Here is a 24613-nt window from a genome sequence, read left to right as displayed (position 1 = left end):
CCTCATTGCAGGCAGATTCTTTACCATCTAAGCCACCAGGGAAGTCCACGAATGCTGGAGTGGGTAGCCTATCCCTTCTCCCGCGGGATCTTCCTGACCCAGGAATCTAACCGGGGTCTCTTGCATTGCATGGATTCTTTACCAGCTGATCTACCAGGGAAGCCCATGCTTCTCATATGTACAAAAATATTTTATTCACATAATTTAGGAAGCTTTTGTTTATTATTTCTTCAAATATATTTTCTACTCCAATTTATTTGTCCTCTATTTTTGGAGTTCAAATTACACATATATCAGTATCTTTGGTAATGCTCAATAGCTCCCTCAGTCTCTGTTTAGTTTTCCTCTTTTTCTCCTTATATATTTCTGATTAGATATTGTTTATAAATCCATTTTCAATTTCACCATTTTTCCTCTGAAATTTCCATTCTGTTAGTAAACTCATCCAATACACTTTTAAAAATTAATTAATTTATTTTAATTGGAAGCTAATTACTTTTCAATATTGTGCTGGTTTTTGCCATACATCAACATAAATCAGCCATGGGTCGTACATGATACTGTGTTTTCAGTTCCAAAATTTACATTTGGTTCTTTCTTACAATTTCTATTTCTCTTCTGAGATTTGTTTTTCCTTCATTCATCACAAGTGTGTTTTCCTGTACGTTGCATGTGTGCTAAGTCATTTCAGTTGTGTCCAACTCTTTGCAACCCTATGGACTGTAGCCCGCCAGGCTCCTCTGTCCATAGGATTGTCCAGGCTAGGATACTGGAGTGGGTTGCCATTTCCTACTCCAGGGGAGCTCCTCAACCCAGGGATCTAACCTGCATCTCTTATGTCTCCTGCATTGGCAGGAGGATTCTTTACCATTAGCGCCACCTGGGAAGCCCTTTCTGTACCTTATGGAATATAACTGTAATAGCTGCTTTAATGTTACTCCTCATAATTCTAATATCTGAATCTCTTCTTGTTTGGTATCAGATGATTTTGTTTTCCCTTTAGAAGGGGACATATTTTCTCACTCTTGGATACTAAGTAATTTTCTGCTTATCCTGGACATTGAAAATGTTTTGTGTAGACTCTTTGTTCTTTTATAATCTGCTGAAAAACGATACTTTTCTTTTAGTAGGCAATTTACTTGGTTAGATTCTGGCCATCAGTTCTGCATTATCTTTTCTATACCATAATTAAAATCTCAGTTTAGCTCTCAAGGCCTTTTATTTGCTGATTTGGATATGTGTGTGCATGTGCGGTTCAGAGTTCAGGCTGAGATTTTTGTGATTCAAATCTCAGTTCATTTCTCAACGGCTTTGATTTGCTTGTTGGTTACTTTCTGCACATGCATTGTTCAGTAAGAGTGGTTTTATCCAAAGATATGGGATACTTTCTCTGTCTCTTTTCCTTCTGAGATTTCTCTTTTGCACTGCATCATACTCATGCTCCTTTGCAAGGTTCTTCTGGCCAGAAAAATGGCAGGTTTTTCATCAGAGTTTCAGCTACATGTGCTTCTCTAATCCACAATAAATCCTTAACTTACAAGGCTGTGAAAGAAAAAAACCTGGATACCTTACTCTCTTATGTTTTCACTCTTTTTCATCATTTGCCTCCTTTTTGGTTACTTCTCAGAGTCCTCAAGTGAGATTTTTTCTTTCTAAAATTTTGTCCAGTGTTTATAGGTGTAATTAATGGGGGATGTGGTTTCTAGGGAGGCTTACACTTCCATTGCAGAATTGGGTCTCCCAAGAGCACTATATTTTAAATATCATCCTATATTTATATCTCATTCAATATTTACTTTTATGCAACACTATGCTGATAATTAACCAGTTGTGTCTTTTCATAAAATTTTAGGTTTTATTGTGAAATACATAAAAGGTAACCTGAATACATGGATAGATATACCATATTTAAGAATAGGATGATATAGCACTATAAAACTTTAGTGTCTCCCAAATTTATATATAAATTGATTGATAGCACAGCTAATATTCAAGCTGAAATTTTATACACTGATGTACAAACTATAACATATACACTTGCTTCCTATCAAATCCTAACATTTTATAAAGTTGTTTCCAAAGGTGACATTCAAAATATAGCAACCTGTATGACGTAGGCACTAACTAATGAGAAAAATCCCTGACTACTAGTTTCTATGATCTCAATGCCTACCAAGCCCAGTTAGATTTATGTATTTTTATTACATAAAATATTTTAGAGTTAAAGATGCTTCTGTATCTCTTTCCAAATCCCATAACTATTTCCCTTCCTGTGTATATTTTACACTATTACTGTATATGTATGTATCCATAAAAATGTATAGCATACTTTCACATGTATATAAATTGTACAATACTGAGCAAAGACTATCATACATGGACATAACTGAAGCAACTTAGCACAAATATATAGTAGGTAAATATCCATTTTGATACATATTGAACTGTTGCATAGTATCCCATTGAATAACTATCGTACAATTTACTTATCAAAATTGCCTATTTCTTTGTTTTAAATTTGGGATAGTGTTCTAATTCTATTAAAAACAATGTTGCAATAAAAATTCATTTTCATGGGTTATTAGGAACATGTTTCTCTTGGATACTACATAATAGTGGAATTGGGGATTATACATTTATTTACCTTTAATTTTATTAGATATCATAGTTGTACAAGTGTATACTCCCACAAATACTGAATGGGATTGCCTATATTCTGATACTCTCCCTAACAGTATGTGTTATCAAACTTCCTTTTTAAAAGATTATTTTAGCTTTTACTAATTTAATAAAGTGGTATTTTATTTTATGGTAATTTCATTTCCCTAATTAATGCTTATTGGTTTCTAATCAAGCCAGTCTCAAGTTCTGCTTTATTTCTTTTTAGTAGTTTCTTTTTTTTGAGGATTCTTAGATGTAGTCAACATACCCTCATTCTCTGTACTTTTCTAATCTGTTCCCTTTGCAGAAGTTTCTGCCCTTAAAAACTTGGTACCAATTTCTGTATATGCTTTTGACTGCAAACAGAAAATTCAACTGAATTAAAAAAGGCTGGTGTTGTTGTAATATATATTAGGAAAGTTCGGGGATAGCAGCAGATTTAGGTATGGCTTAATGTAAAAAAAAAAGTGGCAATGAAAAAAATGAAATAAAAGGAGGAGAGAGTGAAATAGCACAAGAGGAATGAAGAAGAAGAGGAAATGTAATATTTTGTTCTGATGTCTATTCTGTGAGTCAGGACACAAGTTCTGGGGTCTCGGAGATGAACCAGTTCTGCATGATGGATCCACAAGAAGCTCACCATCCAGAAGGCAGGACAGAGAATAAACCAGTAAACACAGAGCTCTCACCCAGTTTATTAAGTGCTCTGACAGAGTCATACAAAAGACTAAGGGGGAAGGAAAGACTAACTAAACTTAGAGTAGTCTCAGAAGCTTATTTTGGAGAAAGCAGCATTTGTGCCAGTCTTTATAGGAAGGCAGATCTTTTATAGGCAGGCATGGTGTGTGGGAGAGGGGAACAAAGACATTCCAGGTAGAGGAACATTCTGAACAAGGGTGTGGCATTGGCAGAATGCAGAACATGAGTCATCCAATTGTGACTGAGGCATGTGAGCTTGGCAGAGGCCAATCATGGAGGGCCTTGAACAAATGATAGGCTAAGGAGCTTGGATTTAAACCTGCCAGTCAAGGGAACCCTTGGTAGCTACAGATTTGGGCAGCTATGTGTTTGAAACATGACTCTGAGGGTCTCTGTGTGAGTGGAGCAGATGGGAAACAGGTGCATAGGAGCAGAGACCCATCTGCCACCATCACATGTGCCCCTACACTCAGCAGAGGCTCCTCAGAGCCTGCAGTCCTACAAGAACTATTCCTTCTCCCCTTCTCTTCTGCCAATGTCCTATTCCTCCCACAGGACCCACCCAGCTCAAATATACCATATATGGAAGATTTCACTGCCTTCCAGGTGGTGATTTCCTCTGTGAGACCCTCAGTACCCTGCTCTGGGATTCTTCAGTGACATTATATTCTTATGCACCCCAGCCAAACGGAGAAATCTTCAAGGACGGGGTGTGAATCTCATCTAGTTTTGGATGTCCAGTGCATAGTATGGGTTTTGGCACATGGAGGAAACTCCATTCCCATTCATGGGAAACTCACCAGTGAATGAGAGAAACAGAAAGTAAATGAAGGGAAAGAAGAAATGGGAGAAGGAGAGGAGAAGACTGGAGAGAGGGAGGGAAGGGGGCAGATAGATGGGGTGTTGGGATGGTCAAGAGAAATGAGAGGAAGAACATGGAGGGGAGTACAGGGCCAATGTGGGTTCTCTCCTCTTCCCATCTGTAGTGCCAAGTATCAGACAGTGAGTGTCAGTGTCAGACACAGTGAGTGTTAGGCTTCGAAATCAACCAGATGTGGGTTCGTATCTTGGTTCCATCACCTTGTGTTCCATCACCTTGGTTGATGTTACATACATGTGATGTGTTCCATCACCTTGGTTGATGTTACATACATGTGATGTGTTCCATCACATGGTGACCATGTGCCTTCAGACAAGATGTGTCAACTCTTGGACATTAGTTTTGTCAACTGTGGGATGATGATAATACTAGTCTCTCCCACGTGGGTGTTTTAGAGCTTAAGAATAGATATGAGTTCTTCGAGGGCAGGGGTCCTATCTTACTTGTTTTTCTTTGCCCAACATCCAACAAGGGCCTTGACACAACTGTGCTCAACAAATAATTAATGATTGAGCAAATGAATGCCTGAGAAGAACTTTTTCTGCACTGGGGAGCAGTGCTCCATTCCACAAGAGAGACAGGCTAAGCACTTGCTTAGTGTACCAGTAAAGACACAGCCCCAGTAAAAGTTTTCAGCCAAGTGGATATGCATTAAAAGCATTAATATAGTCATTAGGGGATAAATAAAAAAATTGGTAGACGTTACATTTACTGTTTCTATTCTGAATTACATATGATGCCGGGGCACCCTAACTCTTAGCGTTTAAAACCTCTAAATGTCTTAACTTTGTCCTGCTTGAGCAATAGAAATGAATAAGATCTAATATCTTACCCCAGAGCAGCTCCTGGGGCGAGAGACCCAGACACACAACACACTATGTAATTAGTGTTGGCATAGAGGGGGCTGTAGAAAGCATTGGTGTGGGAGCCCAGAGAAGTATGGTCCTAGGGAGAACAGAGGAGTCAAATAGGAATGGGGATACGGGGTGGGGATAGAGAAATCAAAAGGAGAACACAAGAGAATGATTGCTGAATAAGAGGTAGTAAGCAGAAAAGAGATCACATGGGGAGAAAGGAAAGCTGGAAGCAGGGAGTGTGGGAGGAGGCTGACAGGCTGTGAAGGAGACCCCTCTGGAGGCGGAAAGAGGCAGGGTCACTTCCGGCTGGGGATGGGGAGAAGCAAGGCACAGACCTAAGAAGAGGCTTGGAGACAGGACGCTTTCTGGACTGGAGAGGTGAGCTAAAGTGCCCTGCTATACTGAAGAGCTTGTGGGGACCTCCAGGCTGGGGTTTCAACGTGCTTGACTCCACATTCCCCTAAGGTTTGAAGGAAATCCGCTGAAGATACAGTCGCTAAACTCATGGAAGTGGTCGGATTTAGAGGTGCCTTTACTCAGATAGCAAGGGAGTTAGGTTAGAATTTCTTTTGGGCAATGGAAAGGAGAGGTCTAGATTCTGTTAGGGGTGCCAAAGGAGGGAGGCAGATCCGGTTGAGACTGCAGAAAAATGAGATGGAGAAATCGCTCAGGGCACAGAAAGAAAGGAACAGAATCCAATTTAGCAGGGAGATAGGCAATGAGGGCCTTTGTTAAATGGAGAAAGGTTGCAGGACCTGGTTTGGGCCACAGAATGTAGCGATTTGGAGGTGGATAAACGAAGGGGTAGAATCCCTATTGAATAACTGAAATGAACGGGCTCGGAGGGGAGAAAAGAGGGGCTAGGACCCGGTTGATACCGGTTTGAAAAGGAAAGGGACAGAACCTGGTAGCGTTTGGGAACAAGGATCACACAAAAGCCTGATATCGTTGGATTTATGGGCGAGGCAACCGTGTTTGTAGTAAGGGCGGGATGGTCACTAGCAGACATAGAAGTAGGAAAGCAGTGCTGGGGAGGGGGCGTGCAGGGACTTACTGCAGAGCGGAGGGAGGGAGCGTGTAAAGGGACGAAGAGGTGCGGGGTAGTACTGTAGAGTGGAGGGAGGGGGCGTTTCGAAAAGGGGCAGTGCGGTGCACCACTGTACTACAGAGGAGAGGTGGATGGTGTTGGGGGCGGGAAGGGGCTGTAAGAAGCTGTAAGAAGAGGTACTGCAGAGCGGAGGTGGAGGAGGAGGTGTTGGGAGAAGGGTTCGAATGAGATGAGATGCAGTTAGAAAGAGTTTGTCACGGGTGGAGTCCAGATGTTCAGCTGCTCTGAGAGCAGAGACCTTATGTGGGATTCAGGTGGTCACAGTTCAGTCCACCAAAGCAAGTGAGCGCTCAGCGCCAGCGGTTGCCCCTACACCTCTGGTTGGTGCACATGCGCACTATAGAGTTGCAGTAAGGGGCCTGTGTAGGGTAAAGGGGAAGGGGTCGGAGAACTGACTTGCTGTTTCTTGGAAGCAAAAGGAGCTAGGATTTGGAAGCCAGACCATCTGGGTTTCTAGGTATGAGAACCCAGTAGTTGTAGGGTTTGGGGTTCAAGGTTTGATAAGAACCCCTTCCTTAGGATTGGCAGGAGGCCATACAAATCTCCACCTCCCTCTCATTCTTTCCTAACTCAAGCCCCTTCCCATCAGGCTCAGCTGTTTCTTGGCCCTCCAGAAAAATGGATAGGAGAAATGACTCCAATTATAAGATGACCCTGTTCCAGGTGAGGCCTCTCTGCATTCTCTGAAGGCCATCTACCCTATTCTGAGTTCATTTACTGCTGTTGAGCCCCTACCACTCTGTGGTTGCATAACTCCCTACCTAACCTGTTTCAGTCCTCCCTTGCATGGTGGAGGACGAGGTGAGGAAAACCTGCCTATTTCTTGCTCCCTTTCTCTTTCTTTACTCTCCCCTTCAATCAATCGTTCAAAGGAGGGGGAGGTTTTTTTTAGAAAGGGTGGGCTCTAGGGAGGCCAGATGGCTCAATACATCATAGTCTTAAGTGTGTAGGGCCCTCTGCTTCCCACTGTGAGCCTAGGGCTTCACTTCCCTCCAGATGTACAGGCTGAGACAACAGAAGACAGTGTCTTGCTGATACATACCCTCTTGGCAGCAACCAAGGACCCTCTGGCCATGGACCCACCAGTTGCCAACCAGCTGAAGAAAAGCAAGACCAAGAAGGCCCCTATTAAGGCTATTACTAAGACTGACCCTCCAGTTCCATCTGCCAGTGTGATTCCCACCACCAAGTTTAAAGTAACTTTTCCAGCTTTAAATCTGCCAGTCATTCTCCAGATCAACCAGGCTTCAGCTACCACTGAGGTAGCCAATACTCAGGCTTCTTCATTCACTGCTTAGTCTACGAAATCTAACAAGACAAAAAAAGTTACTGCTAAGGCAACCCAATGTTCCCAATTTCCAATTGACAGTGAGAGTGTCACTACACAGATCAAGTTACCCTTGCAGACCCTAAACCTGCTAGTCGTTCTTCAGACTATCCAGGCTCCAATTGCCAATGAGTCAGCCAATTCTCAAGCTTTGTTAGGCCCCACCCGCCTAAAGAAGTTTCCAGGGCTAAGAAGGCTGATAATAAGGTCATAGCTAGTGCCACTGATATCTCACTGGCTCCATCCACTATTTACACAGCTACCACCCACAGCCAAATTACCTCCATCCGAACTAAGAAAGGCTCTAAAGCCAAGAAGGCAATTTTATTGTTAAGGGCACAAATACTGATACTGAGCTCCCGGAGGCCTCAGATGCCACTGAGATAGCTACCAGGCAGACTGAGGCCTCAGCAGCAGCTATCTGGCCCCCAAAATCCAAGGGCAAGAAAGTTGTCTACGAAGGCCCAAAATCTGCCTGTGAGATCTCTGAGGCCCTACCTGCCAGTCAAATGGTCACAAACCAACCCCTAGCAGCCACCCTCTGGGTCAAGAGAGGGTACAGGGGTCAGAAAGTTGACACTAAGACCCAAACAACCAAAAGCCAGACTCAAGTTGACCAAGGGATCCAGGCCAAGATGGATACCTCTCAGACCCACATAAGTTCTCTTGAGACTCAGGTTGCTGCTTCTGTCCAGGCCCTGGCAGATGACTACCTGGCTCAGTTTAGTTTGGAGCCCACAACTAGGACCCAGGGAAAGAGGAACCAAAAGGTGAGATCTCTGACATCACCATCCTTAACTTTGTACTTCTTTTCCATTGCTTTCCTCCTGGTTTGTTTATTTGTTCTATAAAAGTTTACTGAGTCTTTATACTCTGAGCCAGTCCCTGCATTCATACAGGCTATGTGAGATTCTGAGAAGATTGGGATGTAGTTACTGCTCCTTGGCAGTTCACAGATTGGTGTGGAAATAAGACATCGATACACTTAGATACAACCCAGATATAATTCAACTTGTACTTATACAGTAGTTAGAATGTGTCAGGCTTTGTGTTAGGTATAGTTACACAGGATATATTTTTATGTTTTAAAGTAACTTGTGCCAGCTAGGTCCCAGTTTTGCAGATAAGAAAACCAAGTCCCAGAGAGGTGAAGTGACTTGTTGAAGGGGTACAGCTTGTAGAGCCAGTGGTGGCCAAAAAAAGAGAGAAATAACCAGACCCTGCCCTTGGATTGCTCCTGTGTAGCAGGAAAATAAAACTCCTACCTGGAAGACAGTAAAAGATAAATCTAGGACTCAGTGTGGTTAATGGTAAAGTCAGGACCCACTATAGGGAAGGTTTAGGGGACAGCGTGAGGAGACAAAGCCATCTCTTTCAGCTGGTGATTTTGGATCTTCCTTCTTTCTGATGATGTAGTCCAAGAATCTGAACAAGGATGAGAGAGGTGTTGGTAATTATAGGTGGATCCCATGGAGCCAGAGGCCTCTGCTATCCCGAGATGTGGCCATTTTGCAAGAAAGGGTAAGAATCCAATGCTGCTCAGTCTTTTCTCTTCTTCACCTGCCCTCTTCTCTGCCATTCTTCTAAGTTTTATGAAAACATATTGAGATCTCCCCATGTATTCCTCTTCTCCCAGGCAAATAAGTTGGTGAAATACCTGTTGATTAAGGACCAGACAAAGATCCCCATCAACCACTCAGATAGAGTCATACCAACCCTCCTCCCTAAGCTGTCCTTTCTACTCCCCTCTCCTCTCTGCCATGGGAGTAATCATTTAGTTTTATGGCCTCTTCATTCTCTCACATGTCCCCCCCTGCCCTTTTCACACTCTGTCATGGCTGGCATCTCCCATTAACACAGTTCAGGACTCAGACTATACTGACCCCACTGGGCTGGCAAAAGGACTATAGCCTCTGTGGCCCCTTCTCATCCCAATTGTTCCCTTCTCTCCCTTCCTGCAGACATGCTGAAGGATGTCATCCAAGAATATGATGAATATTTCTCAGAGATCATTGAACAAGCAAGCTACGCTCTGGAGAAGGTGAAGGGGTATCCTCTGGGGGATGGGCACAATGGGGAACTCTTGAATGGAACAAAGATGTACACATCCCTTTGCAGGGAACCACAGAGACTGACTAATTCAGCCCCATCCCCATGCAGATGAGCAGATGGTGGCCTAGCGAGAGGCACAGACTAGCTTGGGGTCACACAGCAGGTACAGCTAAGACTCAAGCCATCCAACTCAATCCTGGCTTCTGTTCACTGCTGGACACATCCTGTAGTATATTTCAGATATTCACTTCTCCCTTCCATTTCCCATTCTCTGTCCCCCTCAGTTCAGTTCAGTCGCTCAGTCGTGTCCGACCCTTTGCAATCCCATGAACCGCAGCACGCCAGGCCTCCCTGTCCATCACCAACTCCCAGAGTTCACTCAAACTCACGTCCATTGAGTCAGTGATGCCATCCAGTCCTCTTATCCTCTGTCGTCCCCTTCTCCTCCTGCCCCCAATTGCTCCCAGCATCAGAGTCTTTTCCAATGAGTCAACTCTTCACATGAGGTGGCCACAGTACTGGAGTTTCAGCTTCAGCATCATTCCTTCCAAAGAAATCCCAGGGCTGATCTCCTTCAGAATGGACTGGTTGGATCTCCTTGCAGTCCAAGGGACTCTCAAGAGTCTTCTCCAACGCCACAGTTCAAAAGCATCAATTCTTTGGCACTCAGCTTTCTTCACAGTCCAACTCTCACATCCATACATGACCACTGGGAAAACCATAGCCTTGACTAGATGGACCTTTGTTGGCAAAGTAATGTCTCTGATTTTGAATATGCTATCTAGGTTGGTCATAACTTTCCTTCCAAGGAGTAAGTGTCTTTTAATTTCATGTCTGCAGTCACCATCTGCAGTGATTTTGGAGCCCAGAAAAATAAAATCTGACACTGTTTCCCCATCTATTTCCCATGAAGTGGTGGGACCAGATGCCATGATCTTTGTTTTCTGAATGTTGAGCTTTAAGCCAACTTTTTCACTCTCCTCTTTCCCTTTCATCAAGAGGCTTTTTAGTTCCTCTTCACTTTCTGCCATAAGGATGGTGTCATCTGCATATCTGAGGTTATGGATATTTCTCCCGGCAATCTTGATTCCGGCTTATGCTTCTTCCAGCGCAGCGTTTCTCATGATGTACTCTGCATATAAGTTAAATAAGCAGGGTGACAATACACAGCCTTGACGTACTCCTTTTCCTATTTGGAACCAGTCAGTTTTTCCATGTCCAGTTCTAACAGTTGCTTCCTGACCTGCATATAGGTTTCTCAAGAGGCAGGTCAGGTGGTCTGGTATTCCCATCTCTTGAAGAATTTTCCACAGTTTATTGTAATTCACACAGTCAAAGGCTTTGGCATAGTCAATAAAGCAGAAATAAATGTTTTTCTCGAACTCTCTTGCTTTTTCCATGATGCAGCGGATATTGGCAATTTGACCTCTGGTTCCTCTGCCTTTTCTAAAACCAGCTTGAACATCTGGAAGTTCACAGTTCACGTATAGAGTCCCATTAATCATAAAGATGATTTGGTAACAATAATACGTTTGTTATTTGTTTGCTGTGTGCTGGCCACTTAGCTAAATGCTTTCTATGCATTATCTTACTGATTTCTCACACACACTCACAAATCCTAGGTCAACAGGGAACTGTGGGATGCTCAGCCAGCTCATTGATGCCTAGGCTGAATTTTGTGATCTCACACGCTATTCTTTTACTTGGCAGATGTTTTGAGTCAATCTGAAGGAAATTGATAAAGCAGCTTGTATATTCTCATTAGCATTCAGGAATCCTCTACAGGCATACTGAGAATGTAAGCTGGGAAAGGGCTGCAGTGGTAGGGAGGCTTCTCTGCTTTTTTTTTGTTCATGGTACTACTCCATCCTTGTCTTTTCCTTCCCCACATCCCCTTAGGAAGTCAGGAAAGACAGAGCCTAAAACCCCATTTTCTATCATCCACTCATAGTTGGAGCCCTGCACACAGGAGTAGTGCTCCTTTATGATTGTCTGGAGGGTGTAAAAGCCTGGGTTACTCCTACTGTCAGATTTTCTATTTCTCTAGAAGCTTCCCTGTCTCTTCCTATCAGGCTTGGTAGAGTGGTTCTCAAGGGAAGGCTTCCTGGTGTGGGTGAATCATGATGATTGATGGGCAGGAGCATCAGTGGGGCTGTGCCTAGATTTCTCTTGGAACTGAGGGGTCTGGAAGAGAAAGAAGGAACTCACATTGGCTGGGTGCCTGGATCATACCAGACTGACAAGCATTCTATCCTCTCAGTAACTTGGGGAGAGGAGAATGTAATTTTCCCATTTTATGAATAGGAGACTAGGCTCAAAGCCTTAAGTGCCTTTCCCAGGATCATATAGAGCTTGAAGCATAGACTGAGCAGAATTCTCCCATATCTGAAGAATCTGGGAGAAGCTAGCCTAGTGAGCAAGCTGGTGTATGTTTTGTTTTGTTTTTCAGATGGCTGCTGGATGTAAACCTTCTCTCTGTCCCATTATTTCCCTAGGACCAAGGGCACACCCAAACTAGATCTTCTCATGGTGATTCTGAGTGTCATTTTTATGAATGGCAACAAGGCCAATGAGGGTAAGTGGCTGGGTTGGCAGCTGAATTGGAGGAGGGGGTCATGGTCAAAATTGCACACGTTCATTTCTATCCCTGTTTCCTTTTGCCTCCCCTTGCAGCTGTCATCTGGGAGGTGCTGTGCAAGTTGGGGCTGTGCCCTGGGTATGACTGGCCTCTGTCAGTGCTTGCTGTCCGTGTTGTCCTTTGGCAAGAGAGAATGGTCCCAGGATTGCATCAGTCTGGTGGTCTGGTGGGGTGGGCAGATGTGCTGGACTGGGTCCAGAGTTCTGACTTGGGTGGATAGGGAAATGGTCCTGAACTCTCTGCTTCCTCTTTCTCCTATGTCCTCTTTCTGTTCTAATCTGATATATAAGATAGACCTTAGGGGCATCCCTGATAAGAACCATCTGACCTCAGCTGCCTGCTTCTAGTGATCCTGTGTTCATTACTTTCCTGACTTAATTGAGATGGCCTCATGTACTAGACAGGTCTCTTCCACATTGGGAAATGCCTCTACCCCCATGTGGGAAGATCTGATCTTGGTTCATGGGTTATTTTTCCCATTGTCAGGATAAGGCACTCACTCTTAGGGGAAGTGAGGAAGCTCATCACAGATGAGTTTGTGAAGCAAAAGTAAGTGGTGTTTGGGGGCTTTGTCAGGACCTGAAGTGTTCTGGGTATGCCAGTCTGGTCCAGAAATTGCTTGTTCAGCCCTTTTCTTACACTAACTTTAGACATATGGGCATTATGTTTCCTAGAACTAAGTGAGTCTGGTCCACAATTACCATGGTGGACCATACCAGGGCTGGGCCAGACCAAACACAAAACCCTTGCTATGGGGTGTGCTCAGAGCAGAATGCCCAGAGAATGGCTTCTCTGTTTACAACACACCCAATAGAAACTTGGGTTTACCCCTCACAGGTGGCAGAATACTTTGGCCTCCCTGTGACACCATACCCTATACATGCCTCCCCTGTAACACCAAGTGACTGCTTTGTACAGAGCCAATGGGAAATGGCTCGATATTGGAGGTTAAGATCATGAAATTTGTTTTGGAGTTAGTCTAGGGAAGGAGGGCTTTGGATATCCTTCTCCAGGAGCTGAGTTTAGTACTTGATTGGAGGAGGTTGCCACCTGTAACCAAGTGGTTAGACAACAGGTTTGCTTGGTTAGAAGCAAGTTTTATTTCCTTTCTCCAAGGTACCTGGAATACAAGAGGGTCCCCAACAGCAGACCACCTGAATATGAGTTCTTCTGGGGCTTGCGCTCCTACCATGAGACTAGCAAGATGAAAGTTCTCAAGTTTGCCTGCAAGGTAATGGAAGAGCTTCCCTTACTTGGCATATTAAGGGTAATATGGCTGGGGCAGGCAGTGTACAGAATGGACAGGTACACGGTAGCCTGCAGTTCATATATAAACATATGGAACTTAATTTATGTCCCAGAATGCTGCTTGACATAAAGTTTACATCATTTCATTCATTATTCATAATTTATATTAGTCTCCTTAACTGCTATAACAAAATATCATAAACTGAGTAGTTTAAACAACAGAAACAGGAATTTCCCTGGTGGTCCAGTGGCTAAGACTCTACGCTCCCAATGCAGGGGGCTGGGGTTCAATCCATGGCCAGGGAACTAGGTCCCACATGCCCCAACTAAGAATTCACTCACATGCTACAACTAAAGCCTGGTGCAGCCAAATAAATAAATATAAAAAATTAAAAAAAAAAAAAAACAAACAGAAACATTTTGTTATAGTCCTGAAGGCTAGAAGTCCTAGATTAAGGTCCAGGAGCATTAGTTTCTAATGAAACCTCTCCTGGCTTGCAGAGTTCATGCATTCATGAACTCTTGCTGTGTTCATGGTGGAGAGAGAGTTCTTCTTTTTTAAAATAAATATTTATTTTTAATTGGAGGATAATTGCCTTACAATATTTTGTTGGTTATTTTGTTGGTATTAACATAAATGCAGCCATAGGTATACACGTTTCCTTACTCTTGAACCTCCCTCCAATCCCAGCCCTCTAGATTTTCACAGAACACTGGGTCTAGCTCCCTGCATCATACAGCAAATTCCCACTGGCTGTTTTATATATGGTACTGCATATGTTTCTATGCTACTCTTTCCATTTGTCCCACCCTCTCCTTTCCTGCACCCCCTCCATGTCCATAAGCCTGTTCTCTATGTCTGTTGTCTCCATTGCTGCCCTGCAAATAGGTTCATCAGTACCGTGTTTCTAGATTCCATATGTATGCATTAATATATGATATTTGTTCTTCTCTTTCTGACTTACTTCACTCTGTATAATGGGAGAGGCTCTTCTTAAAAGGACACTAATCTTATTGGATCAGGAACCCACCATTATGACATCATTAAACTTTACTTCCAGAAAGGCCCTACCTCCAGATATAGTCACATTCGAGGTTGGTGCTTCAACATATTAATTTCGGCGGGACAAAAGCATTCAATCCATAACATATTTACTCTCTTATCATTTCTCCTTATCTCTTACCATGAAAGGTAATAGGAGAGCTGTCCTGACTTGACATATTAAGGGTACAGGATGTCCCTGACTGGGGAAAGCAGTATACAGTGATGGGCAGCTTGCAGTTCATTTGTGATAAGAGAGTCAGTATGAAGACAGAGATGAAGACATTTAGGCTCAGTGACATTAAGTAGCTTGTCCAAGGTCACATAGCACCTAAATTATCAGAACTGAAATTGGATCTCAGGACTGATCCATGATAGAGCCCTAACAACTAAGAATTTTTAAAAATGCTACTCTTAGTTTTATACAAAGCCCATGGTATGTACTTAATACATAATTACAAATGTTATTTTTATTATAATGATTGTAATTCTCATTTCAGGTGCAAAAGAAAGACCCCAAGGACTGGGCCGTGCAGTACCAGGAAGCAGTGGAGATGCAAGTCCAAGCTGCAGCTGTGGCTATAGCTGAGGCTGAGGCCAGAGCTGAGGCAAAAGCCCAAATGGCGATTAGAGAGGAAGCTATGGCTGGGCCCTGGAATTGGGATGACATGGATATCAACTGTCTAACAAAGGAAGAGTTAGGTGATGGTGCTCAGGCCTGGGACAGATTTTCACTTGAAATTGAGGCCAGAGCCCAAGAAAATGCAAACGCCAGTGCTAGCATAGACTTCAGCAGAGAAGCTAGCACCAGGGCTAGCTATAGCGATGGTTCTAGTATTAGCTTCAGTGGTGTACCCAGCCCTGGTAATGTCTTTGGTGGCAGAGCTGGTATTAGCTTTGGTGGCACATGCAGCACCAGTGCTAGCTTCAGCAGTGTAGCCAGCATTTGCTTTGATGGCACACCCAGCACTTGCTCCACTTTCAGTGGTGGAGCCAGCATTAGCTTTGGTGGTACAGCCAACACCAGCTCTAGTTTCAGCAGTGAAGCCAGTATTAGCTTTGGTGGCACACCTTGCACCAGTGCCAACTTCAATGGTGGGGTCAGCTGTAGTTTCAGTGACCTGCTCAACACCAATACCAGTTTCAATGGTGGAGCCAGCTCTGGCTTTGGAGGCACACTCAGTACCACTTCTGGTTTCAGTGATGCACTCATTACAAGCACCAACCTTGGCAGTACACTTTGGCACCAGTGCAGTCTTTAGTGGTGTACTTAGCACCAGCACTCGCCTAGGTGGCACACTCAGCACTAGTGGCTACTATGGTGGTTCTCTCAGTTCTAGTGCCAGTTTGGTGGCACACTTAGTACCAGTATCTGCTTTGGTGGCTCTTCTAGCACCAGTACTGGTTTTGATGGTGTACTCAGTACCAAGGTCTCCTTTAGCAGCTCTTTCAACAGTTGCACTAACTTTGGTGATACACTCAGCACCAATCTTGGCTTTGGAGGCACACCCAGCACCAGTGCTGGTTTTAGCAGTGCTGTCAGAATTAGCACTGGCTTCAGCAGTGTTCAGTTCAGTTCAGTCGCTCAGTCGTGTCCGACTCTTTGCGACCCCATGAATCGCAGCATGCCAGGCCTCCCTGTCCATCACCAACTCCCAGACTTTACCCAAACTCATGTCCATCGAGTCAGTGATGCCGTCCAGCCATCTCATCCTCTGTCATCCCCTTCTCCTCCTGCCCCAAATCCCTCCCATCATCAGGGTCTTTTCCAGGGAGTCAACTTTGCATGAGGTGGCCAAAGTATTGGAGTTTCAGCTTCAACATCAGACCTTCCACTGAACACCCAGGACTGATCTCCTTTAGGATGGACTAGTTGGATCTCACTGCAGTCCAAGGGACTCTCAAGATTCTTCTCCAACGCCACAGTTCAAAAGCATCAATTCTTCAGTGCTCAGCTTTCTTCACAGTCCAATTCTCACATCCATACATAACCACTGGAAAAACCATAGCCTTGACTAGATGGACCTTTGTTGGCAAAGTAATGTCTCTGCTTTTGAATATGCTATCTAGGTTGATCATAACTTTCCTTCCAAGGAGTAAGCGTCTTTTAATTTCATGGCTGCAGTCACCATCTGCAGTGATTTTGGAGCCCCCCAAAAATAAAGTCTGACACTATTTCCACTGTTTCCCCATCTATTTCCTATCTTTTTGCCTTTTCATACTGTTCATGGGGTTCTCAAGGCAAGAATAGTGAAGTGGTTTGCCATTCCTTTCTCCAGTGGGCCACATTCTGTCAGACCTCTCCACCATGACCCACCTGTCTTGGGTGGCCCCACACGGCATGGCTTAGTTTCATTGAGTTAGACAAGGCTGTGGTCCATGTGATTAGATTGACTAGTTTTCTGTGATTATGGTTTGTGTGTCTGCCCTCTGATGCCTCTCACAACACCTACCATCTTACTTGGGTTTCTCTTACCTTGGACATGGGGAATCTCTTCATAGTTGCTCCAGCAAAGCGCAGCTGCTGCTCCTTACCTTGGACAAGTGGTATCTCCTCACAGCCGCCCCTCCTGACCTTGAACTTGGAGTAGCTCCTCTCGGCCCTCCTGAGCCCATGTTTATCTCATTTTTATAGATACTGATAGTGAATTGCAGCAGGCCTTCCCATGGAGCCAAGGTACATCCTTGGAATCTTTGTCCATGCAGCAGTCTTAGCAGATATTACCAATCAGCTGAGGGTGACACACTATGAAAATAATCTGTTTGCCAATTCTGGTTTTTGTGTCCTATCATATTTGGTATCATAGTTGCTTTAAATTTGCAAAATTAATTTCAGTTTGTTCTGTATTTTAATGTGCTTAGGTTGATGTGGGTGACGTTTTGGGTTTAGAAGAGCTAGAGATCAGCTTAGCTCTTTGGGGAAGGTGGGCTCTAGCTTTAGACTAAAAGCTATGTGTTCAGTGGGATAAAAGCTATGAGTTCAGTGGGATAGAGTCTTGGGGAAAGCATAGCAGACCAGCAGAAAATAGCCTAAGTCAAGATCTAGAAGGGGAAGCCTGGAACAGAAGGCAAAGAGAGCAGGTTCTTGAGATTAAGTACAGTTTCATTTTGAGATGTCTACGAATGGGGAGATAGAGAGGGACATAACTAGAGGTGGACATGGCAACAACAGAGGATTTTCTTGGGATAGGAGAGAGGCCCAAGCATGTTGCATAGACTATAAGTGCAAAAGCCAATAGAGAAGGACAGGATATAGATGTGGAATAATCAGGAACTGACTGAATCAACTTATCCTTGAGAAGGTGGGATGGATAGAATACCAGAGAATAGAGAGTGGCTCTGACTTTGAACAGAATTTAATGGTGGCTGTGGAAGGAGATAAATATAGATTTGCTTCAAGCAGTGATCACCAACCCTGTAAAAGATCCCAATTAAAAAAAATGATGTGGATTATACAAGGTTTTGGGTCTTGCTGGTGGTTGTGATGGGAGGACAAAAAGGGAAAAAAAAAGGCAGGGGGTGTATGAGTCTGTATCTTCACAACTGGGTTGCTGGTACCTGCCCATAGTAGCTGCATGGAGATTGGCTGAAGAGACAGAAAGTAGGATCCAAGACAGCCAGGGATGGAAGGAAAATGAAGAGGGAGAGGACTGATGGATTGGGAGATACTGAACGAATCAAAGGACTTATACTCCATGCAGTGCAAGGGTAAATATTGTTCATTCAAGAAATACTACATACATGCTTGCTGTGTGGGAGGATGACACAGAGAGTTATAAGGAATAGGGGGCCGGTGGTCAGATAGTGAGATGCTTGTATTTAAGAAGTCAAACTGGGAAGAAGTCTAGATGATGCCAATCAAGGTCCATGGCGTGACTGACTGAAGGGAAGATGATCACTGAAGTTGAGGGGGCAGGGCACTAGGTGACCAGGGTATTTGGATCATTTATATGGACAGTGAAATCAGTCAGGATGGCAACAAGAGTTGAAGAAAGGAGAACTGTGGTCTAAGTACAGATTCTTCTTTGAATATAGGGATGAAGGTGTCATGTTCCCAGTCATGTTGCTCACCAAGGAACAAGGCCATAGGCACGCACATGGATGCTCCACCTTCATATTTGGAGATGCTTCTCCAGAGCCCTTTTATCCAGGAAATTCTCATCCAGTCCATACCCCACAGCACCAGAGCCATTTCATAAGGTCAGGATCTTAAGAAAATCTTGTAGGAGAAGCCTCACAATGACCTCCTTTCTACTTTTGTAGGCAGTAAGGGAAGTCTTTATTGATCAGGGAATAGGAATTAAGAAGGAACAAGTTTCATCTTGAGCTAGACAGCTCCTTGTTTATAGCTAGAAATCAAGACCTATTTTGGAGTTTCTTTACTAGAAGTGGGTCTCTTCCAGTGAGGCCAAGTTCAGAGTGTTCTCAGTGTAAGAAAAGAGCAATAATAGCAGCTCCTAAATGTGAACCCAAGAAAGGACAGAGGCAGTTTGATGTCTAAGAAAGGGCTCAGTAGTGGGCAGGAACAGTGTCCAGGGCTTCTTCAGGTTCCCGGGTGATGTCCACATTCTGAGAGGAAAGAATCTAGTATTAGTAGGAAGGAACCAGTAGTCTGGAGCCCCGACCCTTCCCTGTCTCTTGTTCTCAGTGCCAGGCTCCCCTCTTTTAGCCAGGCCTGGATCCTGACTCTTTCCTTAGGCAAGCCTGGGGGAACTTCAGCCAGAGTCCTTTTAGGCAGGGTTGCTCTAGCCCTGCTTCTCTATGGTATCTCAAGTCTGGTCTGCAGTTCCTACATTTCTGGGTGCTGGTTTTTCTACATGTTGGTGGAAACACCCAAGCTCTGTGGGACTGGGGCTGCCTTTCTGCAGGGGAGGGTGCTTTAACAACACCCCAGCTTGAGCCACAGAGTCCCTTACCTACCTCAGGCTTCTCCCGATGTGTGTTTACAGCCTCCACATTCAGGTAGATGGACTCCACTTTGCAGCCTCGGAAAAGAACAACCCGTCGTCCATAAGCCACCCAGGTGAGCACAGGTCTCCCCTGAGGTATCACTCTCTCTCCTCGTAAGCACCCACACCCCCAGCTCCATGCTGTGTGCAGATTACAGCTGCCCTTTATGGAGGGGAATTTAGACCAGCTGTGTGATGTCTGGGGAAGGCATCAGGCCTAAAAGGCAGGCTATGCCCCTAATAGTCTCAGTGTTTGCTGAGCCTCCCTTGTCAATGGGAATGAGAATTGAGAACAGATGATCTCTGCCCCACTCCCCAGGTCTTTTCTGTGAGACAGAAACCTAATCTGTGTGATAAGGATGGAGCTCTGTGTAGCCTCCCAGCTGTGTTAGCTGCTGAAGTGCTAAAAGAATCTTGGGGCCACTACCTTGGGGCAACCAACCCCAGGTAAAGTTTATTTTGAGAACTATGTGGTTACTGAAAGATCAGAGGTGTGGAAGGCCACAAGGTAGTTCTGGGGAGCCTCAAGAAAGAGGAGGGTGGTATCATTGGGGTTTGGAGCTGGCATAGGAGGCCCAAAACCTGTGGAAGCCCTGATTGGTGCTCTGGTAGAGACAGAGAAAGCTGGCACCACATCCCAGATTTAGAGGCTACCTAAGTCCTTCCCCCATTGTCATCTTGCTACCACCAGTCCTGCCTCTACCAAGACATCTAACTATCTACCCAGGGAATTTCTCTTAGGACTTTGCTGGACAAATGGTAGGCACTGCAGGCATGCTCATAGCGTCTATATACTTTTCCGCAGATGAAGGTGGGGGCACTCACCATAAGCCACAGGTGTAAGTTTGAGCACTGTGTGCAGAGGGCACTTGAGATAAGGCAACTCATCTGGAAAGGAGGAGAGAGCAGCTTTCAGAGGCAGGATGCTAGGGATGTCACCACCTCTCTGGGGCTCCAGGGTTAAAGCACTCTTCCCTTCCACCCCCTTCCCCATGGATGTCTTTACCTGGATCCTGCTCCCCCACACTCTTCAGGGGGCAGTGCTGAGAGCCCAGTGGGGAGGGAGGAAGAGAGCAGAGAGGCCTCAGGAACAAGGAGGACTGCAGGTACTGGGGATCGGGGACAGACCCTGGGTCCCCAGAAACCAACGATTGGCACTGTGGAGGTGGCCGACCTCCTCAACTGCAGGGCAGACATGAGACCAAGACAAGCCTCCCTCCCACCCATACTCAGTCCTTCCACGGGGTCCCCCACCCTAAAGGTCACAACAGGTCCCAGCCAGTGTTTTCTGAGGCCCTACCATGTGCCAGGGCCTTGGCTGAGGTGTGCATGCACCTTGGCAGCTCTTGCAGCTTTCTCCCCAGCCCAGGCCTGTGCCCTCTGACTCCCTGGACTCTTGTTGATGGACAAGTATTCACTGATTCACTTGTGTTCAGTTCCTGATGATTTGCACGCAATGACTTCCGTGGCCTTGACGGCAATCACCAGATAGCCTCAAGGGAGCAGATGACCAGGCACATTCCATGGATGAGGACCCTGAGGCTCTGAGAGGGAAGACATTTGCCCTGAGTCCCACAGCCAGAATGTGGCAGTGCTGGGACTGGAACCCAGGTTGCTTTGAGCCCAAATGTGTGCTCTGACCACTGCAGTCTGCTGCCATTGCCTTCGAGGGATGCGTAGTGGTGTGTGGTGACACTCCCACCTCTCATTCCTCTCTGTAAACACCCACCCTCCTGATCACCCAGGAAACATATTCAGCTTTCCATCTCCCTTCATTGAGCCAGAACCCGCCCGTCATGGCCTCCCTGGCCCTGAGGGTCATGCTAGGCTTTTCAGGCCTGCCACAGCCCACCCAGCCTCCTGACACATAAGATTTCCTGGGCAACCAATCTGCTCCTCCTTGCCTTTGTCATCATCATCTTCAGGTGTTGGGTCCAGTGCTTTTGGTCCACTACCTTACTCCGTTCTCACTAACACTCTATGGGAGTTACTGTTCCTCACTTCATGCATGACAAAACAGATTCAGAGAAGGGAAGCAACTTGCCTGAGGTCTCTGACCCAGTTCTGCCACTGCCTAGACAAGTGATCTCAACCCTGCCTTTTCTTTTTCTGGTCTTCAAAGATCTTATCTCTTATAGCACAGGATTGGACCCAGCTCTGAGGTCCTATGGATCTGAGTTCTCAGTCACAGCATCTTCCTGAGTTTCAGTTTCCTTACCTTAGCAATAGCAGTAAAGAGCATGTGCCCAGTCCTGCCTAGCCAGCTCTTAGGACAGCTGTGAGAAGCTGGCATGGCCTGTTCATGAAAGCAGGTAGTATGTGGGTAAAGCAGTGTGCAAATGGGAGATGCATGTGCTTCCCATGAACCCCACATGTGTCTGAGATAAGGTGCCTCTGGAATGCACCTGAGATTAGTGCCTCTCTCTGCCCCACTGAGCCCTATGATCTTGGGCAAGTCACTTCATCTCTCAGAGCCTCCATTTCCTCTTCTGCACAGTCAGGGTTACAGGGCCAGCCTCACAGTCTCAGAAATAGTACTGAGCAGTACAGATGTGAACAGCATCAGAAATCCAGCAGCACTACCCCATCCCCTGTCACCTTTTTTCCATTGAGGAGATTGAGGACCAACCAAAGGAAATTACTTGTCCAATGTCAAGTTCTCAAGTCCCCCCAGTTCCAATTCTAGATGACTCCATATTATAGAGCCCTTTGTTTGAAAGCTAGCATCATAGAAAAGATCCAAGTCTGCAGGACATTGTATACTTCAAATATGACTTTGCACTGTTCTCACACATCCTTACTCCAGTATCCTGGAGATGCCAACACTTCAGCCTCCATGTCAGAAACAGACTTTCACACCTGGAGGTGACATGATAGTCCCTTGCCAGACCAGCTGCCCTAGCTTGCAATTTGTAATCAGTGTGTAGATACTCCGTAAATTAAAATATCCAGATTTTTTAATAAAAAGAAATTATCATTTAAAAATCAAAACACCACTATCTTTGAGAAATCATCCCTAGAGCAAAGACAGAAACCTATAATCAAAATCAAGACACTAGGGACTTCCCTGGTGGTCCAGTTGTTAAGATTCCATGCTTCCATTGCAGGGGGCATGTTGGATCCCTGGTCAGGGAAATAAGAGCCTCCATGCCACATGCATGATGTGGCCAAAAAGTTAAAAAAAAAAAAGTCACAAGAAGTCCCATTCCACCTGATGACAGCATGTCTCTGAGAAATACTGGCTCAGCTTTCTCAGGTTGAAAAAGATTGTTTAGGTTGGCTTTGAAAATGTTAACTCATAATAACACTGATATTAATAGTAGCAGCTAATACTTATATTGCCCATACTTTGTGTCATGAACTGTTCTAAGCTCTATACATATATTAATTTATTTAAACTTAATCATTCTCTCTTTTTTACAGATGAGGAAACTGAGAACAGAGCCTGCTGCCTGCTAAGTTGCTTTAGTTGTGTCTGACTCTTTGCGACCCCATGGACTGTTGCCTGTCAGGCTCCTCCATCCATGGGATTCTCCAAGCAAGAATACTGGAGTGGGTTGCCTGTGCTCTCCTCCAGGGGATCTTCCTGACCCAGGGATCGAGCCCACGTCTCCTGTGGCTCCTGCTCTGTAGGCAGATTCTTTACCACTGAGCCACCGGGGAGAGGTTAAAGTAATTTGCCAAAGGTATCACGAGACAGAGTAAGAAATTGGACTCATGCACCCTTGTTCTAAATACTGTACTCTTAACTATTAAGATAAAAACCACCAGTTTCTGTTGTCAGAGTCTCAACTTACATGCAGCTCCCATGCCAGGAACAGAGAGAAAAGTGGTACCTGAGCTCTTGTCCAGAAAGTAGGCCAGGAGGCACCGCATGACAGCCTGATGGCAGATCACCAATACATTTTCCTGCCGTTCTAGCTCCATTATAACTGGCTCCAGACGCTGGACCAGATCCTCGTAAGACTGAAAGGGAGAGAAACATTTGGGTAAGAAGAGGAGATGAGGCACATTTGCCCTGAGGAGAAGAACTCTAGACCAGGAATCAGGAAAACTCGATTTTGGTGCCAGTTCAGTTGTTAGTCAGCAGTATGACCTTGGGCAACTCACTTCCTTCCTTCCTGGGGCCTTACTTTTTCATCTATTAAATGGGGCAATCAATATAGTGGAATAGATAACAATAACAATAATAAAACTTTCCACTAAAAAATCCCTAGAAAAGCTGGATAAAATAAATGTTTGCATTGCTGATCTTTCAAGAAAACAAAACATTATGAATATAGGGTTCCCAAATGAAGAAAAACTTGGGGAAAAGAGTGATAAATGGATAGAGAAGCCATAATTCCCATGGGGACATTTGCCAATCACAGTATTCAAGAGCCTTGAGCTTTTAAAACATAATAGAAATATGAGATGAAACCTTAGGTGTATATAGGGTAGGGATTTATCTGGGACCTTCAAAGGACTACATCCTCAATAAAATTATAAACTAAAAAATATATCCACAGGCAAAGGGAAACAATAAGAAAATATGTCTCTGCCTCACTTTTGGTGGAAAAAATTAGGAAAAGCCTCCACTAAGAATGTATAACCCCAAACATATTAGATAGATTTGTGGTTCAGAATTATATTACCCATGTGTTTCAGAAAATGCTAAGCTGAGAGTTTAATAAAAAGTGATTTCAAGTCATTTGCTTCCAGGAGTGTCTGGAAAAAGCAAATGTAAATTCTCTCTAGATTCTCTCAACTGAGGCTGCATGGATTTTCCACAGATAAATTTTTGTCAAACTGAGGCTCATATAACATACACGGAACATAAGCTATAATAAGTAAAAATAAGCAGAAACAACAAGAACTCTAACAACTTAAGATAAAGGATCCACAATATAAAATAAATATTACTGAGATTTTTAGAGAAGTAAAAGATTGACTCAAAAATGCAAGGAAGAAATAAGATGCTATTGAATATAAGATCCAGATTTGAAAAAGAATTAAGTAGAATTTTTATAAATGAAGAATATATTCATTAAAATGGAAATCTCAATGGATAGAGTATGCAGAGCATTAAATAAAATGTTTTGGAAGACAGAGCTGAAGAAATTACCCAGAATGTGGCAACGAGATCGAAAATAAGAAGTTTGGAGACATGAAG

General features: G+C 44.4%; 2 protein-coding genes and 1 non-coding gene across 11 annotated transcripts in view; 2 read left to right on the top strand and 1 right to left on the bottom strand.

Moving 5' to 3' along the window:
* The first annotated feature begins 5377 nt into the window (after positions 1-5377).
* TRO (trophinin) lies at positions 5378-16698 on the top strand. Its single transcript, XM_086388543.1, is given in 17 exon segments — positions 5378-5475; positions 6795-6868; positions 7156-7696; positions 7699-7856; positions 7859-8302; positions 8949-9053; positions 9169-9229; positions 9491-9573; positions 11295-11325; positions 11328-11382; positions 12080-12159; positions 12258-12300; positions 12709-12771; positions 13339-13453; positions 15013-15753; positions 15755-15854; positions 15857-16698. Coding segments are annotated over 16 exon segments (3111 nt in total). The 5' UTR covers positions 5378-5475; positions 6795-6823; the 3' UTR covers positions 16303-16698.
* LOC147340301 (small nucleolar RNA SNORA11) lies at positions 12976-13104 on the top strand. The gene has a single exon (XR_015159977.1). It is a non-coding gene; the product is annotated as a small nucleolar RNA SNORA11 (small nucleolar RNA).
* Positions 16699-18767: 2069 nt separating the features above from the next.
* PFKFB1 (6-phosphofructo-2-kinase/fructose-2,6-biphosphatase 1) overlaps positions 18768-24613 on the bottom strand; it is a 105566-nt gene continuing 99720 nt past the window's right edge. For 8 of the 9 annotated variants that reach the window (XM_086388533.1, XM_086388535.1, XM_086388540.1 and 5 more), the window contains 4 exons: positions 23298-23427; positions 20287-20349; positions 19433-19497; positions 18768-19081 (listed from right to left, as the gene is read on the bottom strand). In XM_086388533.1, the coding sequence (XP_086244659.1) occupies positions 19022-19081; positions 19433-19497; positions 20287-20349; positions 23298-23427 (318 nt within the window). In that variant the 3' untranslated portion in view covers positions 18768-19021. Of the gene's footprint in view, positions 19082-19432; positions 19498-20286; positions 20350-20467; positions 20591-23297; positions 23428-24613 lie in introns of all 9 variants that reach the window. The other variant, XM_086388542.1, reaches the window with a different exon arrangement.

This window comes from Bos grunniens, chromosome X (genome assembly GCF_055505025.1).
Source record: "Bos grunniens cultivar Pamir isolate PY7600 chromosome X, Bosgru_T2T1.0, whole genome shotgun sequence".
Classification (NCBI taxonomy): domain Eukaryota; kingdom Metazoa; phylum Chordata; class Mammalia; order Artiodactyla; family Bovidae; genus Bos; species Bos grunniens.
This window is presented reverse-complemented; position numbering and strand designations above follow the sequence as displayed.